General features: G+C 66.2%; 4 protein-coding genes across 4 annotated transcripts; all 4 read right to left on the minus strand.

Moving 5' to 3' along the window:
- Positions 1 to 815: 815 nt before the first annotated feature.
- On the minus strand, positions 816 to 3,035 carry LOC128794791 (gonadotropin-releasing hormone II receptor-like). Its single transcript, XM_053954996.1, has 4 exons — positions 2,993 to 3,035; positions 2,019 to 2,569; positions 1,475 to 1,679; positions 816 to 1,335 (listed from the first exon to the last, which is right to left on the minus strand). The coding sequence occupies exons 1-4, from the start codon at positions 3,033 to 3,035 to the stop codon at positions 899 to 901; spliced, it is 1,236 nt and encodes a 411-aa protein (XP_053810971.1). The 3' UTR covers positions 816 to 898.
- Positions 3,036 to 4,225: 1,190 nt separating this feature from the next.
- LOC128794789 (skin secretory protein xP2-like) lies at positions 4,226 to 8,428 on the minus strand. Its single transcript, XM_053954993.1, has 4 exons — positions 8,228 to 8,428; positions 6,817 to 7,021; positions 4,852 to 5,957; positions 4,226 to 4,460 (listed from the first exon to the last, which is right to left on the minus strand). The coding sequence occupies exons 1-4, from the start codon at positions 8,426 to 8,428 to the stop codon at positions 4,398 to 4,400; spliced, it is 1,575 nt and encodes a 524-aa protein (XP_053810968.1). The 3' UTR covers positions 4,226 to 4,397.
- Positions 8,429 to 10,269: 1,841 nt separating this feature from the next.
- ANPEP (alanyl aminopeptidase, membrane) lies at positions 10,270 to 17,841 on the minus strand. The gene is made up of 21 exons (XM_053954293.1): positions 17,752 to 17,841; positions 15,409 to 16,407; positions 14,994 to 15,139; positions 14,784 to 14,917; positions 14,574 to 14,700; positions 14,310 to 14,464; positions 14,124 to 14,237; positions 13,865 to 14,008; positions 13,725 to 13,790; positions 13,517 to 13,582; positions 13,183 to 13,355; positions 13,024 to 13,103; positions 12,731 to 12,864; positions 12,592 to 12,647; positions 12,327 to 12,474; positions 12,126 to 12,217; positions 11,874 to 11,981; positions 11,622 to 11,789; positions 11,375 to 11,515; positions 11,183 to 11,264; positions 10,270 to 10,614 (listed from the first exon to the last, which is right to left on the minus strand). Exons 2-21 carry the CDS (start codon positions 16,098 to 16,100, stop codon positions 10,456 to 10,458), a joined length of 2,985 nt encoding a protein of 994 aa, XP_053810268.1. The 5' UTR covers positions 16,101 to 16,407; positions 17,752 to 17,841; the 3' UTR covers positions 10,270 to 10,455.
- A 1,964-nt stretch (positions 17,842 to 19,805) lies between these two features.
- AP3S2 (adaptor related protein complex 3 subunit sigma 2) lies at positions 19,806 to 25,975 on the minus strand. Its single transcript, XM_053954299.1, has 6 exons — positions 25,592 to 25,975; positions 25,256 to 25,347; positions 25,047 to 25,158; positions 24,011 to 24,082; positions 20,814 to 20,921; positions 19,806 to 20,502 (listed from the first exon to the last, which is right to left on the minus strand). The coding sequence occupies exons 1-6, from the start codon at positions 25,658 to 25,660 to the stop codon at positions 20,374 to 20,376; spliced, it is 582 nt and encodes a 193-aa protein (XP_053810274.1). The 5' UTR covers positions 25,661 to 25,975; the 3' UTR covers positions 19,806 to 20,373.
- Positions 25,976 to 26,077: the final 102 nt, after the last annotated feature.

Consider the following 26,077-nt stretch of genomic DNA (forward strand, 5'->3'; position numbering starts at 1 on the left):
TTGCTCCTGGCACAGGAGCCAGAGACCCCTCAGCAGGAGCAGCAGCCCTGCCGTGCCTCACCCCGCGAGGCTGCACCGTCAGTGGGTTGTGATGGGGTCCCCCCTGCGCCGTGGGGACTGAGGAGCCAGGGGAGCCCAGCGCCCCTCCGCAGCACGGGGGGACCCCCGGGCAGAGCCCAGCTCTGGGGTCCCTTCCCTGAGGCTGGGGGCATGCCAGGGCAGTTCTCCTGGGCTGTCCCTCACTCTGGCGATACCCGTGGTGCTGGGGGGAGTGAGGGGCCCAGGCAGCCACAGCCCTCACCCACCTCTCCGGGCCCCAGCAGCCGCGCTGGCTCTGCCGGCAGCGCTGGCCTTGGGGCAGCTGCTGCAGGCGGGAGAACTGGCCCTGTGTGCCTCCCAACAGCCTTGGGCAGGGGCCAGGAGCTCCTGTTTGGAGCACAGCCGACATCGGCAGCACCCTGGGACTGCCACCAGCCCTGGCAGGGATCAGCCCTACGCCCACTGGGACGCACAGCCCTGTGGGGATGGAGAGGGAGGGAAGCACCCAGCCCTGGCCAGGCTGGGATGGCCTTGAATCTGCCCCTACCTGGGGACTCCTGAGCCACCCACGGTGGGGACGGGGCAGCTGTGACCCCCGTGGTGCTGGCTCTGGGGACACCAGCTCAGCTCCTGGCTGGGGGACACGGGAGGGACAAGAGGTGGCCATAGGACAATTTATTGCTGTTCAGGGCACAGAGAAGGGAGAGGGGACATGGGCACCCTACCAGCCCCAAGCCCGCAGAGGCGCTTCGGGGTGTGGGGAGAGATCAGCAGTGACTCCATCCCCTGGACCTGTGCTGACCCAGTCATCCTGCTGCCAGACCCCCCTGCCCTGAGCGCCCCAGCTGTCGTGCTGGTGTCACAGGGAGCTGCTGTGACAGGAGGGGTCCCTGGCAGCCCCTCGGGACCTCCGCACCCCCTGGACTCCCCGCTGGTGCTGCAGGGAGGAGGCTGAGCAGCGGAAGGAGCCGGTGGCTGGGGAGGGGGGCTGGGCCAGGGGGCCGTGCCTGCACGGGCACCCCCAGCCCCCGCGGAGGGGGATGGTGAAGAGCCCGTAGGTGATGGGGTCCAGGCACGCGTTGAAGAGGCCAAAGATGAAGAGAATGTGGGTGAGGGCCGGCGAGATCCTCTTCTCCATGGCGCGGGGACAGAACCAGTGCCAGAGCCCCAGCAGGTAGTAGGGGGTCCAGCAGAGGATGAAGGAGGAGACGATGACCAGGCTCATCCGCAGCATCCGCAGCCGGGCCCGGGGGATGTTGTTCCTGGAGCACCGCAGCGACGCGTCCTGCGAGGAGACTGGAGGGGCACGGCCCGTGAGGGGAAACGGGGCTGGGACGGGGGCTCCGTGCCCTGGGGGAAAGCTGGGGGGTCCCTGCAGAGCTCCAGACAGGACTTCCCCTGGGCATGGGGGGAACCTGGGGCGCCTGGCACTCACAGAGGCCCGAGCCCATGCGGCGGGAGATCTCCAGCAGGATGCGGGCGTAGCAGCAGACCATGATGAGCAGGGGCAGCAGGAAGAGGCAGGCAAAGCCCACCATGTTGTAGAGGGTCTCGTGCCAGGCCCGGGGGAAGCTGCCGCGCGTGGTGCACTGGGTGAAGTTGTGCGGGGGGCGCAGGGTGATGGTGTGGAACAGGAACAGCTGCAGACAAGAGAGGCGGGATGGGGGCGATGGGGGTTTGCGCCTCCCGAGACAGGGAGGGCACTGGAGGCCAAAGCAGGGACTCTCCAGAGCCAGCCTGGGGGGTGGGACCTGTCACCACCCCTCCGCACTGACAGGAGCCTGGGGGCACCCCCGGCAGTGGGCAGAGCTGGGTGAGGGGGATCGCCGCCACAGCCGCTCTATTGCCGGCTCTCCACGCCCATCCCACAGGGCTCTCCGTCCCCACCCTGCAGGTCACTCGGTGGCACCAGCCCTGGCAGCGTCACCAGCCGCGGGGCTGGGTGGGGGCTGTCCCCCGCAGGGGCCCCGGGTCGGTACCTGCGGCACGGCCAGCCCCGCGCTGAGGATCCAGGCCACGTGCAGCATGGCGCGGTTGCGGGCGCGGGCGCGGGCGATGGCCAGCGGGCGCAGGATGGCGGCCTGCCGGTCCAGGCTGATGACCACGGTGACGAAGGCGGAGGCGTACATGGCCAGCAGCCGCAGGTACATGAGCAGGCGGCAGGCCAGGTCGCCCGCCCGCCACTGCAGCGTGATGTTCCAGACGGCGTCCAGCGGCATCACCACCGCGCTGACCAGCAGGTCCGCGGCGGCCAGGTGCCGCAGCAGCAGGCGGATGTGGGGGCGCCGGCCGCTGCCCCGGCCCCCCACCGCCCGCAGCACCGCCAGGTTGCAGCCGGCCGAGAGGGCGAAGAGGGCGAAGGTGACGGCCACGCGCACCTGGGCGGCCGGGGAGAAGGTGGGCAGCCGCAGGGGCTCCTCGCCCTTCTCCTCGGGGGGGCTCCAGGCGCAGCCCCACTCGGGGGGCGTCACGCCGGGGGGCTCCGCGCTGCTGTTTCCCACTGCAGGGCCTGGGTCGGGATGGCCCCTACCTGCCACAACAGGCAAAGGGGCAGTGGGAACCCTGAGGTGGGGGCTCTGGGTGGGGCAGGCCACACTCAGCACTGGTCCTGTCCCCTAGAGCCCCCTGCCCAGGGCCGCAGTGCCGACATCCCGTTTCTGAGCTCACTTCCCTGTGTTCCATCCCTGCCTGCTCGCTGCATCCTGCTGCTACCCCCGAGCCTCCAGCAGCCCCCAAAGCCCCTCCATGCCCCCAGAGCTACGGGGGTCCCTGGCACCAAGCAGGGCAGAGGAAGACAATGGCAGCTGACCCCAACAGGCCACCCACCTCAGGCCATTACTGCTGTGCCCCTCTCCCTGCCCAGAGTACCCCTCACCATCTTGCTGGGGATGGTGACCCCACCCAGCCCAACAATGACGCCTGGAGGACCAGACACCCCATTGCCCCACCTCACCTGCGTCCAGGGTGTCCTGCCTGGCATTCCCCAGCCAGGCCATGGCAGGGCTGATGCTCACACAGTGCCGAGGCTCTGTGCTGAGGGCTCCTGCATCTGCTCGGGGGCACGAGGGGGAGCGGGGCAGGTAGCGGGGCAGGTACTGCAGAGAGGCAGCACCTGCTGCTGCAGCTGCAGCTGCTGTGGCGTGGGCGCCCTTGGCAGCTCTGAATGGTCCTTGACGTAGCCAGCGGCTCGGAACAGCACGGTCCTTCCCCTGCCACCCACAGCACATGGACACACACGTAAGCCTGCGTGCTGCTCACACACGGGAATGGACGCTGGGATGTGCCCCACATCTGTGGGAGGGAGCCCCCCAGCCCAGGGGGTGCTGCCGGTGCCCCCCAGGTCTGGCAGTGCTGCTGCCAGGGCCAGGTATCAGAGCACACGAGGCCTCCTTGCATTGGGCTGCAGCATTTGGGGGACTCAGAGACCCACAGGTCCCTCCGCCCTCCCTGCGGCTGCCAGCTGCTCCCCCAGGCTGGGGTCAGCCCCATGGCAGGGTCCCGGTGGCTGGAGCCCGTGCCCAGGTCCCTTCAGCCCCGGCTGGAGAGCGGGGGCTGCAGCCTAGAGGAGGGCAGGCCAGGGGGCTGCTTTGCACCTCAAAGGCTTGTCTCCCGTTCCGTCACGCCCCTCCTCCGCCCCAGCAGAGGATATTAACCTCATTAGAGAGTCCTTTCACACTCCATGGGGTTCATTAACCTCCCGCCCTTCACCCCAGACCCCAGAGCTGGGAGGATACTCCCCTGACCCATTAGCACATGGCTGCCAGGTCCCAACACCCTCCTGCTAATGGGGACCCCAGACTTCAGGGAGCCACCAAGGGGGCTGGGGGCACAGGGTCCCCATCACCAGCTCCTGGCAGGATCTCCAGCCTGTGGGCTCAGCCCCATCCCCACACCGAGCTGGACCCCAAATCTACCCATCTCACTCTGCACTGAGAGCTCCCGCAGGCCCAGAAGTGCCAGGTGGGAAGGCTGGATGGATCTGGAGGGTGCTGGGGACCCTCAGCCCTTCCTGGCCGGGGCTCAGGCCCCAGGGCAAGGGGAGTGTCTCAATACTCCCCCAGGTTGCTCTCCCAGCTGGTGCCTGGCTGCCCCACAGCCCCCAGCCCTGCAGCCCAGCGAGGAGACCCAGGCATGCCAAACCCCGTTCCGTGCCCAGCTCCTGGGAACAGCCACACGGACACTCAGAGAGGGTACAAGGGTTTATTCACATCCAGCCGCCACCCGGCGCGTCCAGCACGGCTCCAGGCTCCGACAGCTTGTTCCTGCAGCTGTCCCAAGGGCCCGTGTGTCCCCGGGCTGCAGGGGTCCAGACGGGCATGGCGGGGCAGTGGGTGCTCCAGGCCCGGGCCTCACCCGGGTCAGTGCCCGGGCGGTGCAGGGAGCAGAGCCTCCAGCAGTGAGAGCAGGTCCGCAGAGAGATCCTGGGGAGCAGACAGGGAGAGGGTGAGCAGCCAGCCAGAGCTGCAGGCAGGGCTGGGGTCGTGGGAGTGACAGCCCACCCACTGGAAAGGCTCCTGGGCAGGGACGAGCAGGACAACGGACTCCATTCTGTCCCCACTAATGGGATCCCCACAAACATGAGGGAGGGAAGCACCAGGAAAGATGGGGCAGGCTGGGGGATCCACTTCAGCCACTGCCCGGAGCAGGGCTCACCTCTCCGTTGCCTACCCCAGATAAGGCTGTTGTTACCCCAAAACCAGTTCCTGCGCTGCCCCACGCCACGAGGACTCTGAGGCTGCCTCAAGGGGGGGTTGATCCCTGCCCCACGCCAGCCCCATGCTGAAAGTCACCCCAATCCCCACCAGCACGTACCTGGGTGACTGTCCCTGTGCCCACGAACTCTGACAGCACCAGTCCCATGTCCAGGACATCACCAGGGAGCTCCGGACGGGGCCCAGCCCCTGCAGAGTGGGGAGGGGTCAGCCAGGGGGACGCAGTGGAGGTGACAGCCTCGTCCAGCTCTGAGGAGGTCCCCACTGCAGGCATGTAGGGGGGTGGCCCCCAGGTCTCCGTCTGGACGTTGGAAACCCCAAGAATCTCTGGAGGGGTCCCGGTTGCCGGGATGTAGGAGGGAGACCCCCAGGTCTCCATTCCGATGTTCGGACCCCCAAGTGCATCTGGGAGGGTCCCTGCAGCAGGGGTGTAGGGGGGGGATCCCCAGGTCTCTAGCCCCATCTCCGGACCCCCAAGCACCTCTGGGGCAGTGCCCGCCGCAGCAGGGCTGCAGAGGGGTGACCCCCAGGCACCCGTCCCCATGCCGGGAGCTCCGTGCAGCTCCGGGGGGATCCCCGCCATGGCAGGCGACCCCCAGCCCGCAGCGCCGGGCGGCGAAGCAGCGCGGGGGTCGCTGTCCTGGCAGCAGCCCAGGCCCCGCGGACAGAGGGGACAGTGTCGGGGGGCCGGCGCCCCGCGGCCGAGCCCCAGCAGGGCGGAGAGGTGGGCGATGTAGCGGGTGGCGAGGCGCAGGGTCTCGATCTTGGTGAGGGTCTGCCCGGCGGGCGCCAGCGCGGGCGGCAGGTAGTGCCGCAGCCGCAGCAGGGCCTGCGCCAGCCGCCGCATCCGCAGCTTCTCCCGCTCGCTGGCGCTCTGCCGCGGGACCCCCGCTCCCCCGCCGCCCCGCACCCCCTTCCTGCCCCTGGGGCGGGGGGCGGCGTGCCCGCGGCAGGGCCCCCGAGCCGCGGCGGGGGACGCGAGGCCGCAGGAGTCGGGCGATGCTGCGGGAGAGCTGCTGCTGTAGCCCAGGGGGTCCGGCGGTCCGCGGGCACCCCAGTCCTGCAGCGGGGCGGTGGCGGGCAGCGTGCGGCCGTGGGCCATGGCAGAGCGGAGGCTGGGAGCGGTGTGCCGGTGCCTGCCGGGCGCCCCGGCTTTATGCCGGGCCGGAGGTGTGAAGAGGCACCTTCGCGGCTGCAGGAGCAGCACTTCAAAGGCCGGGGGTCGGGGGGGGGGGGGGGGGGGGCCCGGGCCGCGGCTGTGAACGCGGGGTGACGAATTTCACCCCAGAGGTGTGAAGCTGCTCGGTGCTGCCCCTCGCCCCCGCGCGGGGCGGGGGGCCTGGGCTGGGACCCACCCGGGAGCTGCAGCGGGGTCTCAGTAGCTCTGCTGGGGGAGCTGCAGTGGGGCTGCAGCACGCTCTGCACTGGGGGTGCCCCGGGGGTGTTGCGGGGCTCTGAGGGGCTGCAGTGGGGTTTGCAGTGGGTCTGGGTGGCGTGTCCTTGCGTCTCCCCCTGCAGCGTGACTCCGGACAGGGAGCTGCCCCTGTGGCTTTGTGGGACACCCCCCACCCGGTTTGGGGGTGCCGGTCTCCCACCGCCCCCGGACGGACCCCGCGGGGGTGCCCGGCGCTGGCAGTGGCAGGGGAGCCCCCACGGGCGGCGGGTGTGGAGGGCCGGGGCCGGGGCTGGGAGGAGCCCTCCCGCCGCGTTCCCAGGCCCGCAGGTGTCGGGGCCGGCGGGTGTGAAGGTTTCCCGGGAAACAGCCCCGCCGAGGCACGGAAAATCCATCAGGGAGCAAGGGGACGCGGGCATGGCACGGCACGGGCCCGCAGAGCTGGTGTGCACAGCCTGGTCTGGGGGTACACGTGGGGGCACAGGACCCCCGAACTGGGTGTGCACAGCCCGCTGCTACTGCGGGGTGCAGGACCCCCCCCCCCAAGCGGGGTGTGCGAAGCCCTGGGAACATGAGGGGCACAGGATCCCCACAAAGCTGGGGGGCACAGCTGAGGGGATACAGCCGGGGGCACAGGACCCCCAAACCTTGTGTGCACATCTGAGCACTGACCCAACCCATCCGAGGCCACCAGTGCCAACCCCATTCCAACACCCAGCCCAGGCTGGGGGCGCAGGGGTGTCTGAGGGGAGATGTGCACCCCATGGCCCGGGCCAGGCACGGCCTCTTCCCCGCTGCCGGCCCCCTCCTGGGTCGCATTAGCTGATGAGCTCCCGGGTAATGAGTTCTGCACCCGCCGCAGCCGCTTCCCACCTCCCTGTTTGGACAAGTGCTGGAGTGCGGCTGGGCTGGGGCAGCACCGGCCGTGGGGTCAGAGCCCCCGCAGGGTTGGGAAAATCTTTAACCAAGAGTGTGTAAGTCTTGTGAATTCCTTTAGCTTCAGCCAGAAGTGCTTTGTCCTGTATTAATGGGTGCAAGTGGTTATCTTAGCCTTAAAGACCATGGCCCTGACCAACACTGGTAAGAAGATGTATCTTGGCCAGACCACAGAGCTGGGATGAATTCAAAGATAAGAAATTTTTTGATAATGTGTGGAATGGGGTGCTCCCCAAACGAGCACCAGACCCTCAAAGACCCCTACTTTTATGTAAATAAGCTCCAAAAAGTGATATAAATATGCAAAAGACTTTGCGGGGCTGTTTAGCATACATTTTTGAGTTTTGGGAAATGTAATTAATGACTTAACAAAGATTTAAACTAGTCTGTTAACTAGCTGTGGTATAGGCAGTAGGAGACATCCTCTGCACACCCAGCACTGAAATAAAGCTACTTTCTAATACTGAAATTACAGTGTTAGAGGGTTTGATGCCCAACTTTTGGTGACAGCAGGACACCCTGCAGCCCCTCACTCCGGGGAGCAGGGTGAGTTCCCCCATCCCTTCAGCCCCTATCAGTGGAGCAGGGTGCAGGGCCATGAGGCAACACGGCCAGGGCACCAGGACAGAGCTCAGCCGGTGCCCAGCTCAGGCTGTGCCCCCCGGGAGCCCCCAGCCCTCCTGCCCTGCTGGGACCCTCCCAGGACACGTCCCTGCCCACTGGGGACCCGTCATCCCGGGTCAGACGCCTGTGTGGTTTCTGGGGGCCATGCTTGTCCCTCTGTCCGGGATGGGCACCGCTCGCAGGGACGCTGCCCGGGGCTGTGTCTGGTGCAGGGGTCAGTGCTGCCAAGCGCCTGGCAAAGAGCCCCCTCGGCCCCCGCTCTCCCTCAGCCCATCTGCACGGGGGATCCCCTGGGCACCCTCAAGACGCTGGCACCCAGCACGGTGCACCCCAGTGCCCTGGGGACCCCAACCCGCAGCAGCACAGGGACCCCCAGACCGAGCAGGGGCACAGCCTGGTGGCTCCCCAGATGCCTCAGCGTGTCTGGAGCCGTCCGGGGCTGCATCCCTTGGGACTGCGGGGACAGGAGCAGCGCGGCCAGTGCCGGGATGTCTCAGGGAAGGGAGGCCCCCGGCCCCCTCACCTGCACGGGGGCCGGGGCTGAGAGCTGGGCACAGGGCAGGGAGCTGCGGGGACTCTGCTGGGTGCCCGGGCAGGCGGCTCGGGGTCCCGGCACTGGAAGGTCAAGTCCCGGGCTGGGCTGCCGCCGGCTGAGCGGCTGTGCGGGGAGGTGCGGTGCGGGGCGACCCGGTACGGTGCTGCGGGGCTGGAGGCACGTTAGCATCTCTCACGGCCGTGTGAATGGGTCCCCACACACTTCCCAGCGCCGGCAGGGCCAATTAAGGACCGAAGGAGTCAGATCTGACACCTCTGCAAATGGGCCCGGCATTCCCAGGCTCCTGCCGCCCGCCCGGAGCGGGGCGAGGCTGGGGGAGCTCGATACCTCCAGGAGGGCGCAGAGGCATCGCCCCGCACCCCCGGCCCGAATAAAGCCGGGGTTACCCCCAGACGCGGCCCGCAGAACAGTCCCCAACCAGGGCCAGACACAGCACCGCACCCCAGCTCCTTCGGCAGAGCCCCTCCGTGTCCCCTCGGGGCAGGGAGGGGTGCGGGGCAGCGGGGGTCCCGCAGACAAGCTGTGGCACTACCTGCCCTCACCAAGATCGAGACCCTGCGCCTCGCCACCCGCTACATCGCCCACCTCCCCGCCCTGCTGGGGCTCGGCCGCGGGGCGCCGGCCCCCCAACACTGTCCCCTCTGTCCGCGGGGCCTGGGCTGCTGCCAGGACAGCGACCCCCGCGCTGCGGGCTGGGGGTCGCCTGCCATGGCAGGGATCCCCCCGGAGCTGCACGGAGCTCCCGGCATGGGGACGGGTGCCTGGGGGTCACCCCTCTGCAGCCCTGCTGCAGCAGGCACTGCCCCAGAGGTGCTTGAGGGTCCGGAGATGGATGTAGGGTCACCCCCCGACATCCCTGCTGCAGGGATCCTCCCAGAGCTTCAGAGGATTCCCAGTTATACCACCCTGGGGCCTCCTCACAGACGTGGCACAGCCACGGGTAATAGGACGCCTCCCTCCTGCTGCTTGGAGCCTCCCCGGGCAGGACTGACGGACACAGGGCACCACAGGATCCCTGCACCTGGGTCCCAGCTGCCCACACATCACCAGGTGCCCAAAGACCCTCTCTGGCCCAGCCCCTGCTCCTGCAGTCCCTGGGCTGGGGTGGAGGATGGTCCTCGTGCGGAGGGTGGCAGGGGGTGCAAGGTGGGGTGTCCCACAGCCACTCACCTCACACAGCTCTTCCCACACAGCTCAGCAGTCCTGACCAGGCTCATCTTCCCAGCTCCTGCCCAGCAGCTGTGGGCTTGGAGCTGCCTGCACCCCTTGGACACAGAGCCCACACAGTGCCATGGCAGTGGGGCAGTGGGACAGTGGCATGGCCGCGGGTCAGTGGCGTGGCCATGCTGCAGAGCTGCACGGGATGGGACAGACACCAGGGTCCTCCCTAAAGCCGCCCTGCAGAGCTGCTCCCCTATTCCTTACTGTGGGACCTGCTGGCTGCACCTCAGCACGGGCAGGGCTGGGAGCACCCTTCAGCCTGGCACCCCACGCACACAGCCAGGTGCTGCCCGGGCCAGCGGCTCAGTGCCCACTGCCAGCCCAACCCACAGCCCGCATGTGTGCCAGGGCTGAGGTGGCAGAGGGACTCACCACCTGGGCCGTCCCCAGCCCCACTGACCCCAGTTCCCACCTGCTGGGGTCCCTTCCCATCCCTGTGCCCAAGGGCAGCGCGGTCTCTTCAGGGCGCAGGGTGGCCCATGGGGGACAGTCCCTCCTACCTGTCACAGCCTGGCCCTGCCCCGAGCCTGCAGCACCTGCCCAGAGCGGCGCAGGCAGAGGGGTCCTGCTGCCAGTCCCCCTAAGCAGGGCCCAGCAGGAGAGCTCGCACGCAGCTGTCAGACAGGGGGGCTGGGGGCTGGCGTCAGCGAAGCCCCCAGAGCCACTTAGCACCGGGCTCCTAACAGCCGGGGGCTCACAGCCCCGGGCTGCCCCAGGCCTGCAGGGCCCCTGGCGCTTCCTACCCGGTGTGTCGCAGTCCCCACAGCACGGCCCCAGCACGCAGGGTGCCCCTGGAAACCGGGCAAGTTTTTATTTACAGCCCAGAGCACACCAGCCCGACCTCCCCCCCGCCAAGCCCCCCAAGTTCCCAGTGCCCATCATCCAGGCGTCAGCCCCTCCCTGGCAGTGCGGGGGGATGGAGTGAGGGAGTGGCCGAGGGCCCGTCCTGGTGGCCAGGGAAGTGCAGGCGCCTGTTAGCTGCTCTTGATCGCGTTCTCAAACCAGTCCAGCACCGTGGCCTGGTTCTCCTTCACCCAGTTGATGTTAGCGCGGGTCCGCTCCAGCGCCTGCTCCAGCGCCCGTGTCCCCGACCCAAACCCGATGTCCTGGTTGTCCTTCTTGAACTGCTCCAGCTGCCAGGCAGAGATGGGGCTGGAGCAGGCAGGGCATGGGCCCGGCAACCCCTGGCAGAACCCCGCAGCTCCCAGCACCACTGGACCCCCCCAGGAACACCCCTGTGAGCACTCCAGCCCCTGACAACCCCTGTGAGCACTCCAGCACCGCCCCAGCATCTCTCAGCTGCTCCCTGGCAAGACACCAACAGCCCCCAGGAGCACCCCAATAGCCTCTGTGAGCCCCCAGCACCACTCCAGCAGCCCCCAACACCACCCAACATCCTCCTGACAGCCCCAATATCACCCCGAGAGCCACCAGCACCATCTCAGCAACCTCCAGGATCACCCCAATAGCCTCCTGAAGCCCATGCAGCACCCCAACAGCTTCCAGGAGCTCTCTGACAGCCCTTGGGCATCCCTGCCACCACCCCAGCAGGCATCCAGCAGCCTGTGACAAGGACAGGACCTCTTGGACCCCTGGGCACACAAGGGGCAGGAAATCCCCTCTCAAGGGCTGCTGGCAAAGGGCAGCTCTGCCAAGGCTGGGGTCCCTGGTCCCCCGGCTCCTGCCAGGGTCCAGCCTCACCTGTTGCAGCTCAAATTCTGAGGAGAAGCGCTGGGTCACAGCTAAAATCAGGCGGGAGAAGGAGAAGGAGCCGCCCCCATACCTGGGAGGGCAGAAGGGTGCTGAGCCAGGGGGAGGGGACAGGGGAAGGGACAGTGCCACCCTCAAGGGGCGCAGGCAGACAGGGGTGACCCAGCCCCCCATGGTGCTCACTGGGTGAAGAGCGTCCTCCAGTTGCCACGGATGAAGTCCCAGGCCAGGGACTGGCCCACGACGTTGCTGGCAATGCTGTTGATCGTGGAGGTGGCATCCTGCTTCCGGATCTTTGTGGGGTCGAGGGTGTACTGCAGGTACCTGGAGGGGCACGATGAGGCGGTGAGGGGCTGGCGGGGCAGCTGACATGATGAGGGTGATGGGCTGGTGGGGACACACCACAGTGCCAGCCAGACCCCACACGCACCGGTTGAGGATCCAGGGGTGGGGGCTGCAGGAGAGGGCTGTGCGGAGCTTGTCAGCCTCAGACACCACATGGGCCTCCTTGAACTTCTCCCAGAGGAAGTTCCAGGCATCCTCCCCGCCCGTGGCCACCATGCTGCAGTAGATGGCTGAGCGCAGGTTCGCGGGGACCCTGTTGGGGTAAGGTCAGTGCCAGGAGCCCCTCGCCGTGCCCATCCTGACCACACACACAGCACCGCCGCTTCCGGGGACTCACGGGTTGGTGGAGCCATTCTGCCACTGGTGCAAGTAGTCGGTGGCCAGATTCTGGCAATCAGTGACACCGTAGGAGCAGGCGGTGCTGATGGCATTGACCTCGTTGTACCTGGGGGAGAGAGGCCGTGAGGGCTGGGGTCCGGCACAGGGCACTCACCAGCCAGTGCTGGCTGGAGGCAGAGCTGTGCCCTCTACCCAGCACAGCTGGGGAGACCCCAGGGACCCAGCCCAGCCCCAGGGCCACAGTACTCACTGGGCCATCAGGCCAATGGGGAGTTCCTTCCAGTTATTGGTGCTTTCCTTGTAGTAGTTGAAGAGAGGGGTCACCTGCTTGCGCATGTATTTCTGGGGGCAAGAGGGAGTCAGTGCCCAGTGACACTGGGAGCAGCCCCCACACCACCGTGGGGGCAATTCTGGCCCCTCACACCCAGCACAGGGGGGTGGCACCACTCACCGACATGGCCCCAAAGACCTCGCTGCGGTCAAACATCTGCTGGAAGTACTGGAGGCTGTTGAGCGCTGCCTGCCAGGGCATGTATTCCGTCTCGTGGCTCAGGAACCGTGTCGTGTTCAGAGCCAAGGTCACGCTGACGTGCTTGGCCCTGCCAGGGGTGAGGGCAGCGTCACCTCCCCAGCTCCACTGGCACTGCCCACCCCAGGGTGCCCACCCCATCCAGCCCTTCACTCCAGTGGCATCCGGACCACCAGGCAGGGCTCACCTGGCCAGGTTAAAGGCGTCGTCAATGATCTGGGCACGGTTGATCACAGGGAAGACCTGAGAGAGCAAAGTCAGTGTCTCAGGACAGCCTGAGTGGGGTGGTGTGAATGGGGTCCCACAGCCCTGAGCACCCCGGGTACCATGTGGTTAGTGTCAAGCTGCTTGAGGAGCTGATCCCAGTTCTCCTGGTTGTAGTTGACACGGAAGTACCCAGTGACATTGAGGTTCAGCAGGAGCCAGCTGGGGCTGTTGAGCCTGAAGTCGTTGTTGGTGGCTGGGAAGGGGACAGGAGGCTCTGCCAGAGCTGCACCCCCACCCACCAGGGAGGGCCAGGCTCAGCCCCCACAACCACTGCCTCCATGGGAACCACGACCAGTGCCATGGCAGTGGAGGTGGCAGCAAGACCCCCACTCACGGCCAGGACACACCATACCTGTGACTTTGGTCAGCCAGTAGATGCCGTTCCCAGGGCCACTGTCTGTCATCCAGGTGATGGGGATGATCCAGGTGTAGCTGCGCCATGGAGAGACAGGTGGTGGGACTGGCCCTCACCCCTGACCCCTCAGTTCCCAGCCAGCCCCGCCACACTCACTTGAAGACAGAGGGTCTGTCCACAGAAGATGTGGGATCCAGCAGAAAATGGGTCTGGCTGACGGTGCCGCTCTGGGTGTCAACAGTCACCACAGGGAAGCCCATCTGCAGCGTCCAGCGGTCCATGATGTTGCTGATACTGTCAGGCAGTTGGACGTTGTTCTTGTTCACCGCCTGCGGGGATGGCAGCGCCGCTACTCACCAGGGCCAGGGGCACGGCCAGTGTGGGGCTTGGCCAGCACTACAACCCTCACCCAGCATGTGGGACCCTGTCACACCAGGCAGCCCCCGGAGCCAGGGCCGGGGATGCTGCAGGAGCACCAGCCCCCTCCTACCTCTTGCAGATGGACCCAGAGGTCAGTGTAGACGGTGTTGTTGTAGGAGAAGGTGTGGAGGTAGGACTGTGGGAGAGCACCAAGAGAGACGGGTGAGCAAGGACAAGTCTAGGGTGTGGGACCCCCCTAGAGCAGCCAGGAAGGCCTCTGCCCTGGGATGCCCACCCTGCACTGGGCTCGCTGCCCCCCAGTACCAGCAGCACCTCACCTGCAGCCCCTTCTTGAAGATTTCCTCACCAAGGAAGCTCGAGAGCATCCGCAGCACCGATGCTCCCTGCAGGGACAGCAGGTCAGAGAAGCCAGGGACACCCCAGAGTCCATCCCCACCCCAGGGACCCCCGTGCACACCTTGCTGTAGGAGATGCTATCGAAGACTTCGCTGATCTGGGCTGGGGTGTTGATCTCCTCCTCACGGAAGGAGAGCGGGTGGGAGCTGGCCAGGGCGTCTGTCGCCATCACCGCATGCAGCTCGTTCAGCACCATCAGGTCTTTCTGCAGAGGGGGCACCGGCACCCGCCTCAGCCCCGCGTGTACCGCCTGGCACCGGGGCAGCCCTGGGCTGCCTGTTGCCCTGCCCACCCCCACGCCCACCGTCGCTGGCACTCACAATGTTCCAGGAGCGCTCAGCGAAGTCAGCACCCAGGTACTCCACGTAGGAGGCGAAGCCCTCGTTCAGCCACAGGTCGTTCCACCACCGCAGCGTCACTAAATTCCCAAACCACTGCAGAGGGCACAGCACTCCCTCAGCCGCCAGCCGTCAGTCAGGGGAGCGGGCGAGGGGCGCAGCAGGTACCTGGTGTGCCAGCTCGTGGGCGATGACGGTCACCACCCGCTCCTTGTTGCCAATGGAGGAGTACGCAGCATCGAAGAGCAGCGAGTTCTCCCGGTAGGTCACCAGCCCCCAGTTCTCCATCGCGCCCGCATTGAAATCGGGGAGGCCAACCTGGTCTGGGGGTGGAGGGCTCCCGTCAGTGCCCCGCTGACAGCACGCTGGCCCATCTTCCCATCTTCCCCCCTGCAGTGGGCACCTCAGCCCCGGGTGCCCCGCAGCACCCACCAGACTTCGGGAGCGGGTAGGGCGTGTTGTAGTGGTCCTCAAAGAAGCTGAGGATGGGGCCAGTGACATTGAGAGCGTAGTCGCCCTGGCCCTCAGCGATGGCTTTGGGGCGGCCCCAGATGCGAATCTGGAGAGGAGGGATGCAGGACTCATCAGTGGCCCAGGCTCAGCCACCCAGGTGGGCAGGGTGTGCACCCCACCCCATCCTACCAGTGTCTTCTCTGATCTCTCCACAGCTTTGAACCGGCTGACAATGAAGGCCAGAAGGTACGTGGACATCCGGGGAGTGGTGTGAAACTCAGTGACCTTCCAGGTCTCTCCATCAATCACCTGCTCACCGGTGTCTGTGGAGATCAGAGAATCAGCCCACAGCCCTGCCAGGCCCCCAGCCCCGCAACGGGGCTCCCCCACCCCACTCACTTTTGGCAGGCATGTTGGAAATGGCCCCATAGCTGGAGGGGTAGATCAGCGTCACTGTGAAGTTGGCTTTCATGGCCGGCTCGTCGAAGCAGGGGAAAGCTTTGCGTGCGTCAGCCGCCTGCATCTGCGTGGTGGCCACCACCTGCCTGTGAGCCAACCCTATCAGTCCTGGGGGTCCCTGTGGAGCCCGCACCCCCCCAAGTCCCCTTTCTCCCACCCCCACTGGGGCAGCATGAGGATGCAAGGAGGGCACAGAGGCTCCACACACCCATCCCATGGTCCTGGTGGGAGAGGAGCCCCAAAGCCAGCTCATGCCCTCCACTGCCCTGTGCCAGCCCCGTGTCCCCATTCCCCTTCCCACCACCACACTGGGCCAGCCCTGTGGCTTCCACCCCATCCCCTGCCCTCCACCTACTTGTTGCCTGACTCGTCCGTGTATTCGCTGCGATAGAAGCCAGCCAGGTCATCGGCCAGCTCCCCGGTGAAGCTGCTGGACAGCCGGTACCGCTGGCCCTGCTGCAGGGGAGCGTCCAGCTGCACCACCAGGTACTGGGTGGGAGTCTCCAGCCAGGTGCGGGAGATGGCAGGGGCATTGCCACCACCCTCTGCCTGCAAGGTGGCATGGAAGGAGCCCTGCATGGTGTAGTTCAGCTTCTTGCTGTGGATGAGGATGAGGTCGGTGGCCTTCTCACACATGAAGACCACACTGCTGTTGCCCTTGAAGATGTACATGTTGTTGGCATCGGGCTTCAGGAAGGGCTGCAGGGACACCTCATAGAACTCCGGCTTCAGTGTGTTCGGCAACCTCCACCGGTTCCAGGGGTTGTTGGAGGCAGGGGTGGTGGTGCTGGTGCCGGGGCCGGCCGTGGTGCTGGTGCCGGGGCTGGCCGTGGTGCTGGTGCCGGGGCTAGCCGTGGTGCTGGTGCCAGGGCTGGCCGTGGCGCTGGTGCCAGGGCTGGCCGTGGTGCTGGTACCCACATCTGATGCCCCCTTGTTCTTTTCCTGGGCGTACACCACCGAGAGTGCAATGATGGTGGCCACAGCGCCCAGGCCCAGCACAATGGCCACGATGCCCACGGTCTTGCTGATGAAGAAGCCGCCTGCCATGGCGGGTAGCAGGAGTGGCACTGGCAGAGACGGCGCTGGTGCAAGCACGGCTTTTAGCCTCTCGCTCCCACGAGGTTTATTAGTCCAAGTTAATGGGTGAAGTATTAAGTGGCCATGGGGTTCAGGGCGGCGACAGACCCTGGGATGAGCTTTCCCCCCGCCCGCCCCCCAGCCTGGCAGGAGCACGAATTCCCGGCACCGCTGCTGCTGCAGGGGCAGAGCTGGCGGTGGGGGGTGGCACCATCAGGGAGTGTGCACGGGCTGTGGGCCTGGACCCCCGGCGTCCTTCCCCAGCGCTGGCCTGGCCCTGCAGAAGGAGGGACAGAGTGGGTGGTCGCAGCCAGCAGCCACATCCACACCATGCTGCGGGGCCCAGCGTGTGTCCCCAGCAGCCAAGCCCAGATGCAGACTCAGTGTCACCCCATTCACCCTGGAGTGACAGCGTCTGAGCCACTGTCAGAGGGTCCAGGCCGCCCCTGCGTGCGGGGGGCACAGCACACAGGCTGCCCCAGCCAGGGAAAGCAGGGCAGTGTGGTGCAGCACAGGGGTCTGGCAGCGGCGGGGGAATGGGGGGAGGACGCTTGGGAGGAGCTCCCTCTGCTCACAGCCCTCTCAAAGTCCAGGGTCATGAACCCCGAGGCAGCGGGGTCAAACTCCGTCCTTGTGAAACCAGCCCCAGTGGGCACAGGTGAGGTCCCCACCCAGGGCGGGGTGGGGGTGGGTAACGCATCCTGTCCCACACTGGGACAAAATAGGAAGTCCCGTTCTCAGGATCTAAACGATATCTCCATAGGGAGATATGGGCAGGTGTTGCCAGAAGCCACAGCTGGGGCAAAGGGCAAACCAGGATGAGTGAGTGGTGTCTCCAGGGAGCCCGTGCCCTGTCCCTGACAGCACCCAGCTGCACCTGCCGGGGCCACCGTGCCTGGCACAAATCACTCTGGATGCTGCTGATGTTCCTGGCACTCCCTGTCAGGCACAGCCATCCCCCAGGCCCAGAGGTCACTGCTGGCTCTCTCAGAACCATCCCCACCCTGGCTGTGGCCAAAGGCTTTGGGGACAGTCCCCCACAGGACCAAGGGCCACAGGTGTTTGGGGGGTGCCAGGCACTCTGCACAGCCCCTGTCCCGTGCCAACGGGCCTGCTGGCCCTCCCCACAGCCCCTGGGGCACAGCACGCAGGCATCCCCCACTGGCTCGCCTGGGGAGGGGCTGGATGGAGTTACGGGGAGCAGCAGACACAGCACCCACACCCCGACTCCCCCAGCCTGCAGGACTCTGTCCCCACCCCCAGAAAACCCCTCTGGAGCCCAGCCAGCAGCACACGCATCTCCCACCAGCGGCACAGAGGTTGGGCGTCGCCCCTGTGGGCACGTGGGTCCCTTGGGGCTCTGGCCTCACACACCCCACAGCCTGACACCCCCCAGAGCCCTCCACACCGTCAAGCATCCCCACAGACCCCCCAAACCCCACATTGCATACGGGCCCATGCATTCACATAACCCCCATGTATGTGAACCCCACTGCTAGCCCCACACCCCAGAGACCCCGCCGGTCCCCACGGCCCCTTCCCCGCTCGGTCCGGCCCAAGGCTGCCCCCGCTTGGGCTGTGAAGCCCCCGGAGCCTCCGCAGCAGCAGAGTGCCCCCTCACCTTCCTGCGCTCCGCTCCGCCGGGGCCAGCGGGGTCCCGCCCGCCCTGCTGCCGCTTCCCGGGCCCCGCGGGCGGCCCTGCCCGGGCTGCTGCCGGGCTGCTGCCGTGCTCCTGCCCGGGCTGCTGCCGGGCTGCTGCCGTGCTCCTGCCCGGGCTGCTGCCGGGCTGCTGCCGTGCTCCTGCCCGGGCTGCTGCCGGGCTGCTGCCGTGCTCCTGCCCGGGCTCCTGCCCACCCCGGCTGTCCGCCCCGCCGGAGCGCTCTCGGCTCCAAAGGGAGGAAAGCTTCCTCCGAAGCTCCGGGGCAGGAACCCGCAGCTCTCGCCCCCTTAACCTCGTGTCTGCCGGCCGGCGGGGCGGGGGCACGGCCGGGGCAGCGTGGGGGGAGAACCTCCGCCATGGGCTCCCGCACAGCGGAGCAGGGCGAGGAGGCAGTTGTGAGGGGAAAGGTGGCTGGGGAGGGGGCCTGGGCTTGGAAACGCGCTGGCGGGCAGGGCTGAGCCCGGCCAAAGCCGGCACCCACGGGTGCACAGCCCAGCGCGGCCGGGGCAGGCGGTGGGCTGCGGCCAGCAGCCATGCCCAGCATCCAGCCCCGTCTCCGCAGCATGCGGGCGGCTCGGAGCGGCCAGAGCGCCTGGCAGGCCGCATGCCCCGGCTCGCTCCGGGCTGTGGGGCCGGCCTGGTGACCCGGCCGCGGCCCCTCTGGGCACGGGAGCACTCCGCTCCCGCACGGCCTCCGCCACCGCCCCGGGGCCGGACTGCCGGAGCTGCGGGTTCCCCCGGGCTGCGGGTTCGGCCCGGCTCGTCCAAGCCTCAGCCAGCGCCTGGGAGCAGGGAGCGGCCGGGCCCGGCAGAGCGGCTCCCCGGGCCCGGCAGAGCGGCTCCCCGGGCCCGGCAGAGCGGCTCCCCGGGCCCGGCAGAGCGGCTCCCCGGGCCCGGCAGAGCGGCTCCCCGGGCCCGGCAGAGCGGCTCCCCGGGCCCGGCGCGGTGCCGGGCCTCAGCCTCGCACGCCCCGCAGAGCGGCAGGCCCGGGGCAGCGGGGCCGGAGCCGGCAGCGGAGCCGGGGCACCGGGAGCACGTGTGGCCGGACGCGGCCCGCAGCGACACGGGGATGCTGTGGCGTGGGGCCGGGCGCAGGCGCTGCCCGTGGCCGCCGAGCCCCCGTACCCCCGGCCTGGCGCAGAGCAGCTCACCAGCACCCACCGGCACCTCGCCAAGCCCCTCGCCGTGAGGCGAGCCGGAGCGTTCCCCTCCGACCGCCTCAGTCCTGCCGGACGCCGCGTCCCAGCCCCAGGACATGGCCCAGGCACGGTGGCTCACCTGCACCCTTCGCCGGCACCTACAAGAGGACGAGGAGGAGGAGGAATAGGAGGAAGCGGAGGGAGAGGAGAGCCAGCAGAGGAGGACCAGCAGGTTGGCCAGCTCCTTGACCTCCAGGAGAGCTGATGTGGCTAGTGGCCAGCTGGGGAAGGGTTAAGCTGCAGGGAGGGGAAATTCCTTCTAGGCAGAGTCACGGTTTCCCTGCCAGGGGAAGTGGAGGCAGAACCTGGAGCACAGCTGGGGAGCAGAGGAAGGGCCCCTGGCCAGCCTCAAGGGCTGGTGGCCAGATGGAGCTGCGGTGGAGCCAGGGGCGTGGGGTACATGGCTGACAGAGCCCATCAGGGTCACTGTGACCCCCCCAGGACGAGCCCTGCTCCTCCCCAACCTCAGAGGACCCCAGCCCCACAGCTCCCACAACCCAGAGAGCTGTCAGAACTCACAGAGCTGCTGCCCTGCAGCAGGGCGAGGGCAGGAACTGGCAAGGGGTGACCCACCACCAAAGGCCCAAAGCTGGGAACATTGTCACAGCCTGAGCAAGGCCACCACCCTCCCCACACCTGCTCCGAGAGCAGAGGGTGCAGCCAGGGACGCTGCCCTAAGCCTCCTGCCCTCCCCTGGGGCATCTGGGGCCCCCTTTCCCACCCCCTGGGCCTCCACCAGCCAAAAGCCCCCCAGGAGACCTGCACAGAGCCCCCGGCCCCCTCCCTGTCCAGCAGCACCCACAGCAGACACAGACACGGGTTCAAGGGCAGTTTATTGGGACACACCCCAGCAGCCCCAGCCTGGTCTGACCCTGCAAGCCCCCCAGGTCACTCAGCTCCCGTCCCTCTTGCTGCCACATTCCCGCTCCAGCACTGTCCCCAGGGCACACAGCAGCTCCCGTGAGTGACCCCCGCTCAGCTGGGGCCCATCACAGAGAGCAGGACCAGGGCAGGGCTCAGCCATGGCTGGGAGGATGGAGGAGACAGCCTGCAGCTCCTGACAGAGCCGTCACTACAGGCACACTTTCACCTCTGGGAATCCCAAGAATCCCAGGAGAGGCAGGAGCCAACTCTTCCCCACAGCGAGGAGAGGCTGTATGTCCGCAGGGAGGGAGGGGAAGGAAGAGCACCCTCCTTGTTGGGGGACCAGAGAGCAGAACTGAGCCCAGGTCCAGAGGGAGGGACTCCCCACCTCCTTCTCTGAGCCCTGCCACTGCTCCCTGCCCTCGGCCACCATCAGCCCCTGTGTGCCACATGGGCAGGGCCCCGGGAGGAGCCGGGGACCCCAGCTCTGCTTAGCGGGCAGCCCCCCAGCACGGGCTGCTCACATGAACTGTGACAGATTGGGCACTTTGATGTTGATGTCCCCGATGTTGATGTTGCGGGGGATCTCGGGCAGGTTGATGTTCTTCACAGCCGACACGGCGCGGGAAGGAGCGGCTGAGAGGCCTCCCTGGGGACAGAGGGACCGTGACCACTGGCCCCACCCCACAGCCCCTCCACAGCCACATCTTCACAGTAAACCTTTAATGGCCTGGGGTCGTGAACCTTGACAAAAGAACCACTTCCACGGGCAGCTCCCTGCACTCTTGACCAGCACCACTGGGCAGGGATGTCCCCAGCCCCATCCCGAGGGCTCAGGCACGCAGACACTGGGAGTACCCTGGATACCCCCCACGCCCACCTCAGTCCCCATGGGCCACCCCCCTCGCAGCCCAGGGTCTGTCAGCTCCCGCGGGGCAGAGCCGCAGCGTCGCCGCTCACCTCTGCCTTCTCCAGCTTGCCCTGGGCCTCCACCTGCGCCACAATCTCGTTCATATTGGTCTCCAGCACCATCCCGCCGATCACCATCTCCTGCAGGATGTGGTGGACCTGCCAGGGGGGGACAGAGGGAACAGAAGGCTGAGGGCCCGGTCCTGGCCTGGCAGCGGCTGCAGCGCCGGTGTGGGAGCCTGTCAGGGGCCAGCATCTCCCCAAGGGACACAAATCTACCCCTGTCCCCTTCTGAGCTGCCTGGAGAGCGAAAGGATGGCCAAGGTCCTTGGCATGGGGAGCCCCAGGGCTCCACTTACCACCTGTACCCCACTGGAGATGACACCCACCCACCCACCCACCCACCCTCCGGGCACACGGCAGCCCCTGCAGCAGCCCCTGCAGCAGCCACATGCAACTGGTTCCACTGGCACAGCCTGTGCCACCCCCGGCCCACGGCTGCTCCCTCCCCGGGCCAGGAGCCAGGTTACAGCAGGAATGTGTCCTAGAGATGAGCCCAGCAGCAGCAGGGTCCTTGCTGGGCAGGACACTTCTCCCCAGAAGCTCCTTCTCCTCAGAAAGCCAGGCCAGAGCCTGGCCTCTCTGCTTAGGAAGGTGGGGACTGTGACACAGGCACAGAAAAAGCACAGAACTGCCAAGGGAGTCTGCTCCTTTCCTGGGATCCCTCGAGTCCAAGGAAGAACGGCCAGGCAGGGCCAGTGCAATCACACAGCCACAGCAAGGAAAGGAACATTGCCGAGTTGCAACCCCAGGAATTACAACCAGCCTCGAGGCAGCAGCCAGGCTGTGCTAGCAGCTACAGCCCCCTTCAGCTCCTGCACCTGGCTCAGCTCAGCATTGCCTGCACAGTCAGCAGTTCCCAGTGAGCTCCCAGCACAGATAATGGATTTATGGGTCCCAGTTATTTCCGTAAAAGAGGCTACACAGGAGCACGGTTGGGTTATGAGATTGTTTTATGGTTTCACAGAGCCAGGCTGCACTTGTAAACACCTTGTGACTAAGGCCACCAGGACAATCCCGGGGAGAAAAAAGAACAGGAGAGAACGTGCCCTGAGGGGCAATCCCAGCTCTGGGAGGTGATCCCCCCAGGGCTCCCCATAGGTCCTGTCCCACTCCCAGTGCCTGCAGCAGCAGCAGGTGTGTGGGGTCAGCACAGGGTGAGCCCAGGCAGCTCCTGGGACCCCCCACAGCCCTGGAACCCCCATCCCACAGCCCAGTCCCAGTGCATGCCGAAGCAGCTGGAGCAAGTGGCTCCCACAGCCTAAAAGGATATGGGAGCATCAGGAAACGTTCCTCCAAGACCTGGCTTCAGCCCAAGCTGGCTCCAAACCAACAGGGCAGAAATCCTGAGTTTTGTTTTCCAAGCCAGAGCACAACACTTCCTGAGGAATCTGTGTCCCCTGTGGGACCCCGCAGCTGCTGAGTGCAGCTCACACTCCCCTCCAAGGGGGACAGCAGGGCCGAGATCTGGGCATAGCCCACCCTGAGCCCCGCCTGGGACAGGGGATCCCTGCAGCTCTCAGGCTGGGGCTCCCAGCGCCGACAGCTACAAGCACTGGTGTCACTGGTGCCTGACCAATGTCCCCCTCCATCAGCCCAGGGCAGGAGTAGGACCCAAGCCTGCCAGAGCTCTGGTCCCATGGCCCTGTGCTGCAGGTAGTGCAAGGTGGAACTTAAGGCAAAAAGAAAAATTGCAGAATGCAGCCAAAGTTGCACCTGAACCCCTGCCATCCCCTGCCCAGGCAGACACTCACAGCCCTGTCCAGGGAGACACTCATGGCCTGCCTGGGCATGCCAGGGGGGCAGCCCAGGCCCAGCAGGACACAGCAGCACATTCCCAGCACCCCAAACACTGTCCCTCTGCAACCCAACTCCGGGAAGCACAGGAACATGAGCACATCTGAGAAATAAACATGTGCCAAATATAGAAAGAGACCGGAGAACCAGCTGATAATGGCCAAGAGTCGAGTCAAAGCTGGGAAGCAGCAGGAGCCTCAGATGGGAAGGGCTGGGAGAGCCTGGCTGACCGAGCTGGGGTCTCCACTACCAGAAACCCCGACTCCCATCTCCTGAGAATGTTCTTCTGTCAGGAGGGGTCGGAGGAAGGGTGACCCCACTGCTGCTGGCAAAGGTCTGGTGTGCCCTGCCCGAGGGCTGCGGGCTGGCCACGGGGCTCAGCCTTTTACATGCAAAGCTCATGTAAAGCTGAGAGTAAGGCTGAGTGAAAAGCTGCTGAGTCCTGCCCATCCCACAGAGTCAGTGCCCATGAGCATATCCTCCTTCAGCTGTGGGTAGAGGTGACCTGGGCAGCTGCCAACACTTCTCCCACAGCTGCTTGACTCTCCTTCCTCCTTTGATAAACACTTTTGCTGACAAGAAAATCGTGTTGTGGCATTTTGGAAAGTTTGCAGCAGGGCAAACAGTGAAAACAAAGCCCGACCTCAGCAGCTGGTAATGTAGAGACCCCCCAGACCTGCTCACTCCTCCTCCCTGCCAGTTCCCCAGTTGGAATCATCAACGGAAAGGGAGCATTTTACACCTTTTTTTTTTTTCCCAGTGCTCTTTTTTGTTGATATGTTTTTGTCTCCAGCAAAGCAAGAAAATCTTGACCAACAGCAACACAAGCCCAGCACTCTCAGTCAAGCCTCTCCCTGCTCCAAGCCTATTCCTGGCTATCTATTCCCAGCTATCTTCAGCCTTGAGATCCAGAACATGATCAAAGAGGACGGTTCCCGCCCAGGATCTCCATCCACCTCAAGAGGAAGCATTACAGGCTGTGGCTCAAACCAAAGTTTACCCAGCACTTTGAATTCCAAACACTCCCATTGTTCCTTCCCATTTTTTCCCGGCAGCTGTAGTAAAATGTTAACTCCTGAGCTGTCACAGCCTGGAGCAGAGGCAGAACACCCCAGCGCAGGGCCAGAGTCTGCCCAGCTCCAGCAGGGCTGCCTGTGGAGCACAGGGGCAGCCCCAGGGCTGGGCACGGCTCCCCCGGGCTCGGAGCAGCCCAGCACTGGGGTCTCTCCCTGGGAGGTCACAGTGTGAGGGGCTTTCAAAGCACACGGGCTGAAAGCTTCCCATGCAGGATCTCAGTCCCTCCCAAGTGACCCCTGCCATCCCCACCCTCTCCTGGCCAGGCCCAGCCCAAGAAATGCAGGCTCCGGAGCAGCCCCCAGCCCAGCACCCACCTTGTCCATGTGGAAGATGAGGTCCAGCTCACAGACATTCTCAAAGCACTTGTCCAGCGTCTCCACAAACACCTGGGGCAGCAGAGACCAGGCAAGATGGTCACACCAACTCCATGGAACACTCCAGGCATGGGACAGAGTGACTGGAAAGCTGGAAAAGGACCTAGGGATGCTGGTGACTGTGGCTGAACATCAGCCCAGGTGTGTCCAGGTGAGCAGGAGGCCAATGGCACCTGGCTTGTGTCAACCCCAGCGTGGGCACAGGCCCAGGGCAGTGCCCGTCCCCTGAGGTGGCACTGCTGGGACACCTCCAGTGTGGGACAGCTCTGGGCCTCTCCCAAAAAGAGAGACCTGGAGGGGCTGGAGCGTGTCCAGGGCAGGGAACGGAGCTGGGAAGGGAATGGAGCCCCAGGAGAGGCTGAGGGAGCTGGGAAGGGGCTCAGCCTGGAGAAAAGGAGGCTCAGGGGGGACCTTCTTCCCATATCCTGGTGTTTAAAGGGTGGCTACAAGGCTGGAAACTCCTCTAATACAAGGAGTCACAAGGAAAGACACAGAGTGATGGCTACAAGTTCCTCTTGGGGAGACTCCAATAAGGCTCAAGAGGAAAATGTTTTCCAAAGAAACAGCCGTTGAATAATCTCCATGAGGAAGTGAGGGATTCCCCAACACTGGATATTTTTCACATGTCAGGGTGTTGGGAATTGTCTAGGCTGTGCTTTGCCAAGAAAGGCTGGACCAGACAATCCCTGAGGTCCCTTCCAACCTGGGATCCCAGAATCCCAGGATTAATGGTTGGACTTGGTGCTCCCAAGGGTCTTTTCCACCCTAAATGATTCTATGCTTTGATTTTTAAAAGACATTCCTTCAGACTGCCTTCCCTGCTGCTCCCAGGTGAAGAAGCCACGAGGAAGCTCAGGGAGTACGTGCGGCCCCCTCCCCACCAGGGCCCCGAGGGCTCCCCAGGCCTTTCCGAAGGGCTGGCACGGGGCTGGCACGGCCATGAAACGCCCCTGAACGGTGCCGGGCAGGGACGCACCTGGATGAGGTCCAGGATGCCCAGCTCGCTCTCCGAGGAGTCCACGCAGAACACGAAGTACAGCGTGGCGTAGTGGCGGTAGATCAGCTTGTAGTCCGAGCCGCCGAACAAGCTGCGGGGACACGGGCACGGCTGAAGGGCCCCGGGGGACAGCCGGGCCCGCCGCGGGGTGCGGGCACAGCCCGGCAGGGCCCCGCAGCGCCCCGTACCTGCCGCACTCCAGGAAGTTGCAGATGTGGTCATCCCGCTTCAGCACCAGGTGGAAGGTGTCACGGATGATCTGCTGCTGCACCTCTTCTGCCTGCCAGGAGGAGACGGTGGGTGGGCACCCATGGCGCCCGCGGCTCCGGGTGACACGCCAGTCCCGGTGCCACCCACGGGTGACCCGGGGGACGCGACAGGGCAGCGGCAGGTGCCGCAGCGGCCGCCCCTGCTCCCGGGACACCCCCAGCCCATCGAGCCCCACGGCGCCCTCAGCCCTGCACCGGTCCCGGTCCCGCAGCCCCAGCGGCGGCCCCGGCCCGGTCCCGGCCCCGGTGGCGCACCAGGTGCTGGTAGAAGCGGACGAGCCGCGGCTTCCCGTGGTTGTTGAACACGAGGATGGCGTTGATCATCCCGGCGGCGCGTCGGGCCGGGCCGGGAGCAGCACTGGCAGCAGCACCGCGCCCGCACACCCCCCGCAGGAAGCCCCTCGGCCGCCCCGGAAGCGCACCGGGATGCGGTGGGCTGAGCCCGGGGTGACCCTGCGGAGCGCCGGGCCGCGGGAGCGATCAAAGCCGCTCCTAGGCGGGGGCTCCGCGGCACCGCGCGGCTGCACCGGGGCGGGCTCGGCCGCTCCTCGCGGTCCGGCGGGGCAGACGGGCAGGGCCTAGAGGATGCGGCGGCCGCTGCCCGCGCCGGGACCACCGGGACCGCCGGGACCGCCGCTCCCCGCGCGCGCCGCCAGGGGGCGCGCCAGCCGCGCCGGGACCGGCGCCTCGCGCGGGGGGCGGAGCTATGTGCTAGGCCACGCCCTCTTTTAAAGGGCCAGC

The sequence above is a fragment of the Vidua chalybeata genome, chromosome 13, assembly GCF_026979565.1.
Source record: "Vidua chalybeata isolate OUT-0048 chromosome 13, bVidCha1 merged haplotype, whole genome shotgun sequence".
Lineage (NCBI taxonomy): Eukaryota > Metazoa > Chordata > Aves > Passeriformes > Viduidae > Vidua > Vidua chalybeata.

Bases quoted from the DNA above. Each gene is read 5' to 3' on its own strand.
- LOC128794791 (XM_053954996.1), bottom strand. From the start codon at position 3,035: ATGGCCTGGCTGGGGAATGCCAGGCAGGACACCCTGGACGCAG. The intron at 2,570-2,992 runs GTGAGGTGGGGC...CTGTTGTGGCAG, and splicing joins GCAGGACACCCTGGACGCAG to GTAGGGGCCATCCCGACCCA. The intron at 1,336-1,474 runs GTGAGTGCCAGG...GTGCCCCTCCAG, and splicing joins CCGCATGGGCTCGGGCCTCT to TCTCCTCGCAGGACGCGTCG.
- LOC128794789 (XM_053954993.1), bottom strand. From the start codon at position 8,428: ATGCTAACGTGCCTCCAGCCCCGCAGCACCGTACCGGGTCGCCCCGCA. The intron at 7,022-8,227 runs GTGAGGGGGCCG...TTGTCCAAACAG, and splicing joins CAGCCCCGGCCCCCGTGCAG to GGAGGTGGGAAGCGGCTGCG. The intron at 5,958-6,816 runs GTCAGTGCTCAG...CGGCCTTTGAAG, and splicing joins GGTGGCCTCGGATGGGTTGG to TGCTGCTCCTGCAGCCGCGA.
- ANPEP (XM_053954293.1), bottom strand. From the start codon at position 16,100: ATGGCAGGCGGCTTCTTCATCAGCAAGACCGTGGGCATCGTGGCCATT. The intron at 14,238-14,309 runs GTACCTGCTGCG...TGCCCTCTGCAG, and splicing joins CCCACGAGCTGGCACACCAG to TGGTTTGGGAATTTAGTGAC. The intron at 14,009-14,123 runs GTGAGTGCCAGC...CCCCCTCTGCAG, and splicing joins CTGAGCGCTCCTGGAACATT to AAAGACCTGATGGTGCTGAA.
- AP3S2 (XM_053954299.1), bottom strand. From the start codon at position 25,660: ATGATCAACGCCATCCTCGTGTTCAACAACCACGGGAAGCCGCGGCTC. The intron at 25,159-25,255 runs GTACGGGGCGCT...GTGTCCCCGCAG, and splicing joins AACTTCCTGGAGTGCGGCAG to CTTGTTCGGCGGCTCGGACT. The intron at 24,083-25,046 runs GTGCGTCCCTGC...CTGCTGCCCCAG, and splicing joins GCATCCTGGACCTCATCCAG to GTGTTTGTGGAGACGCTGGA.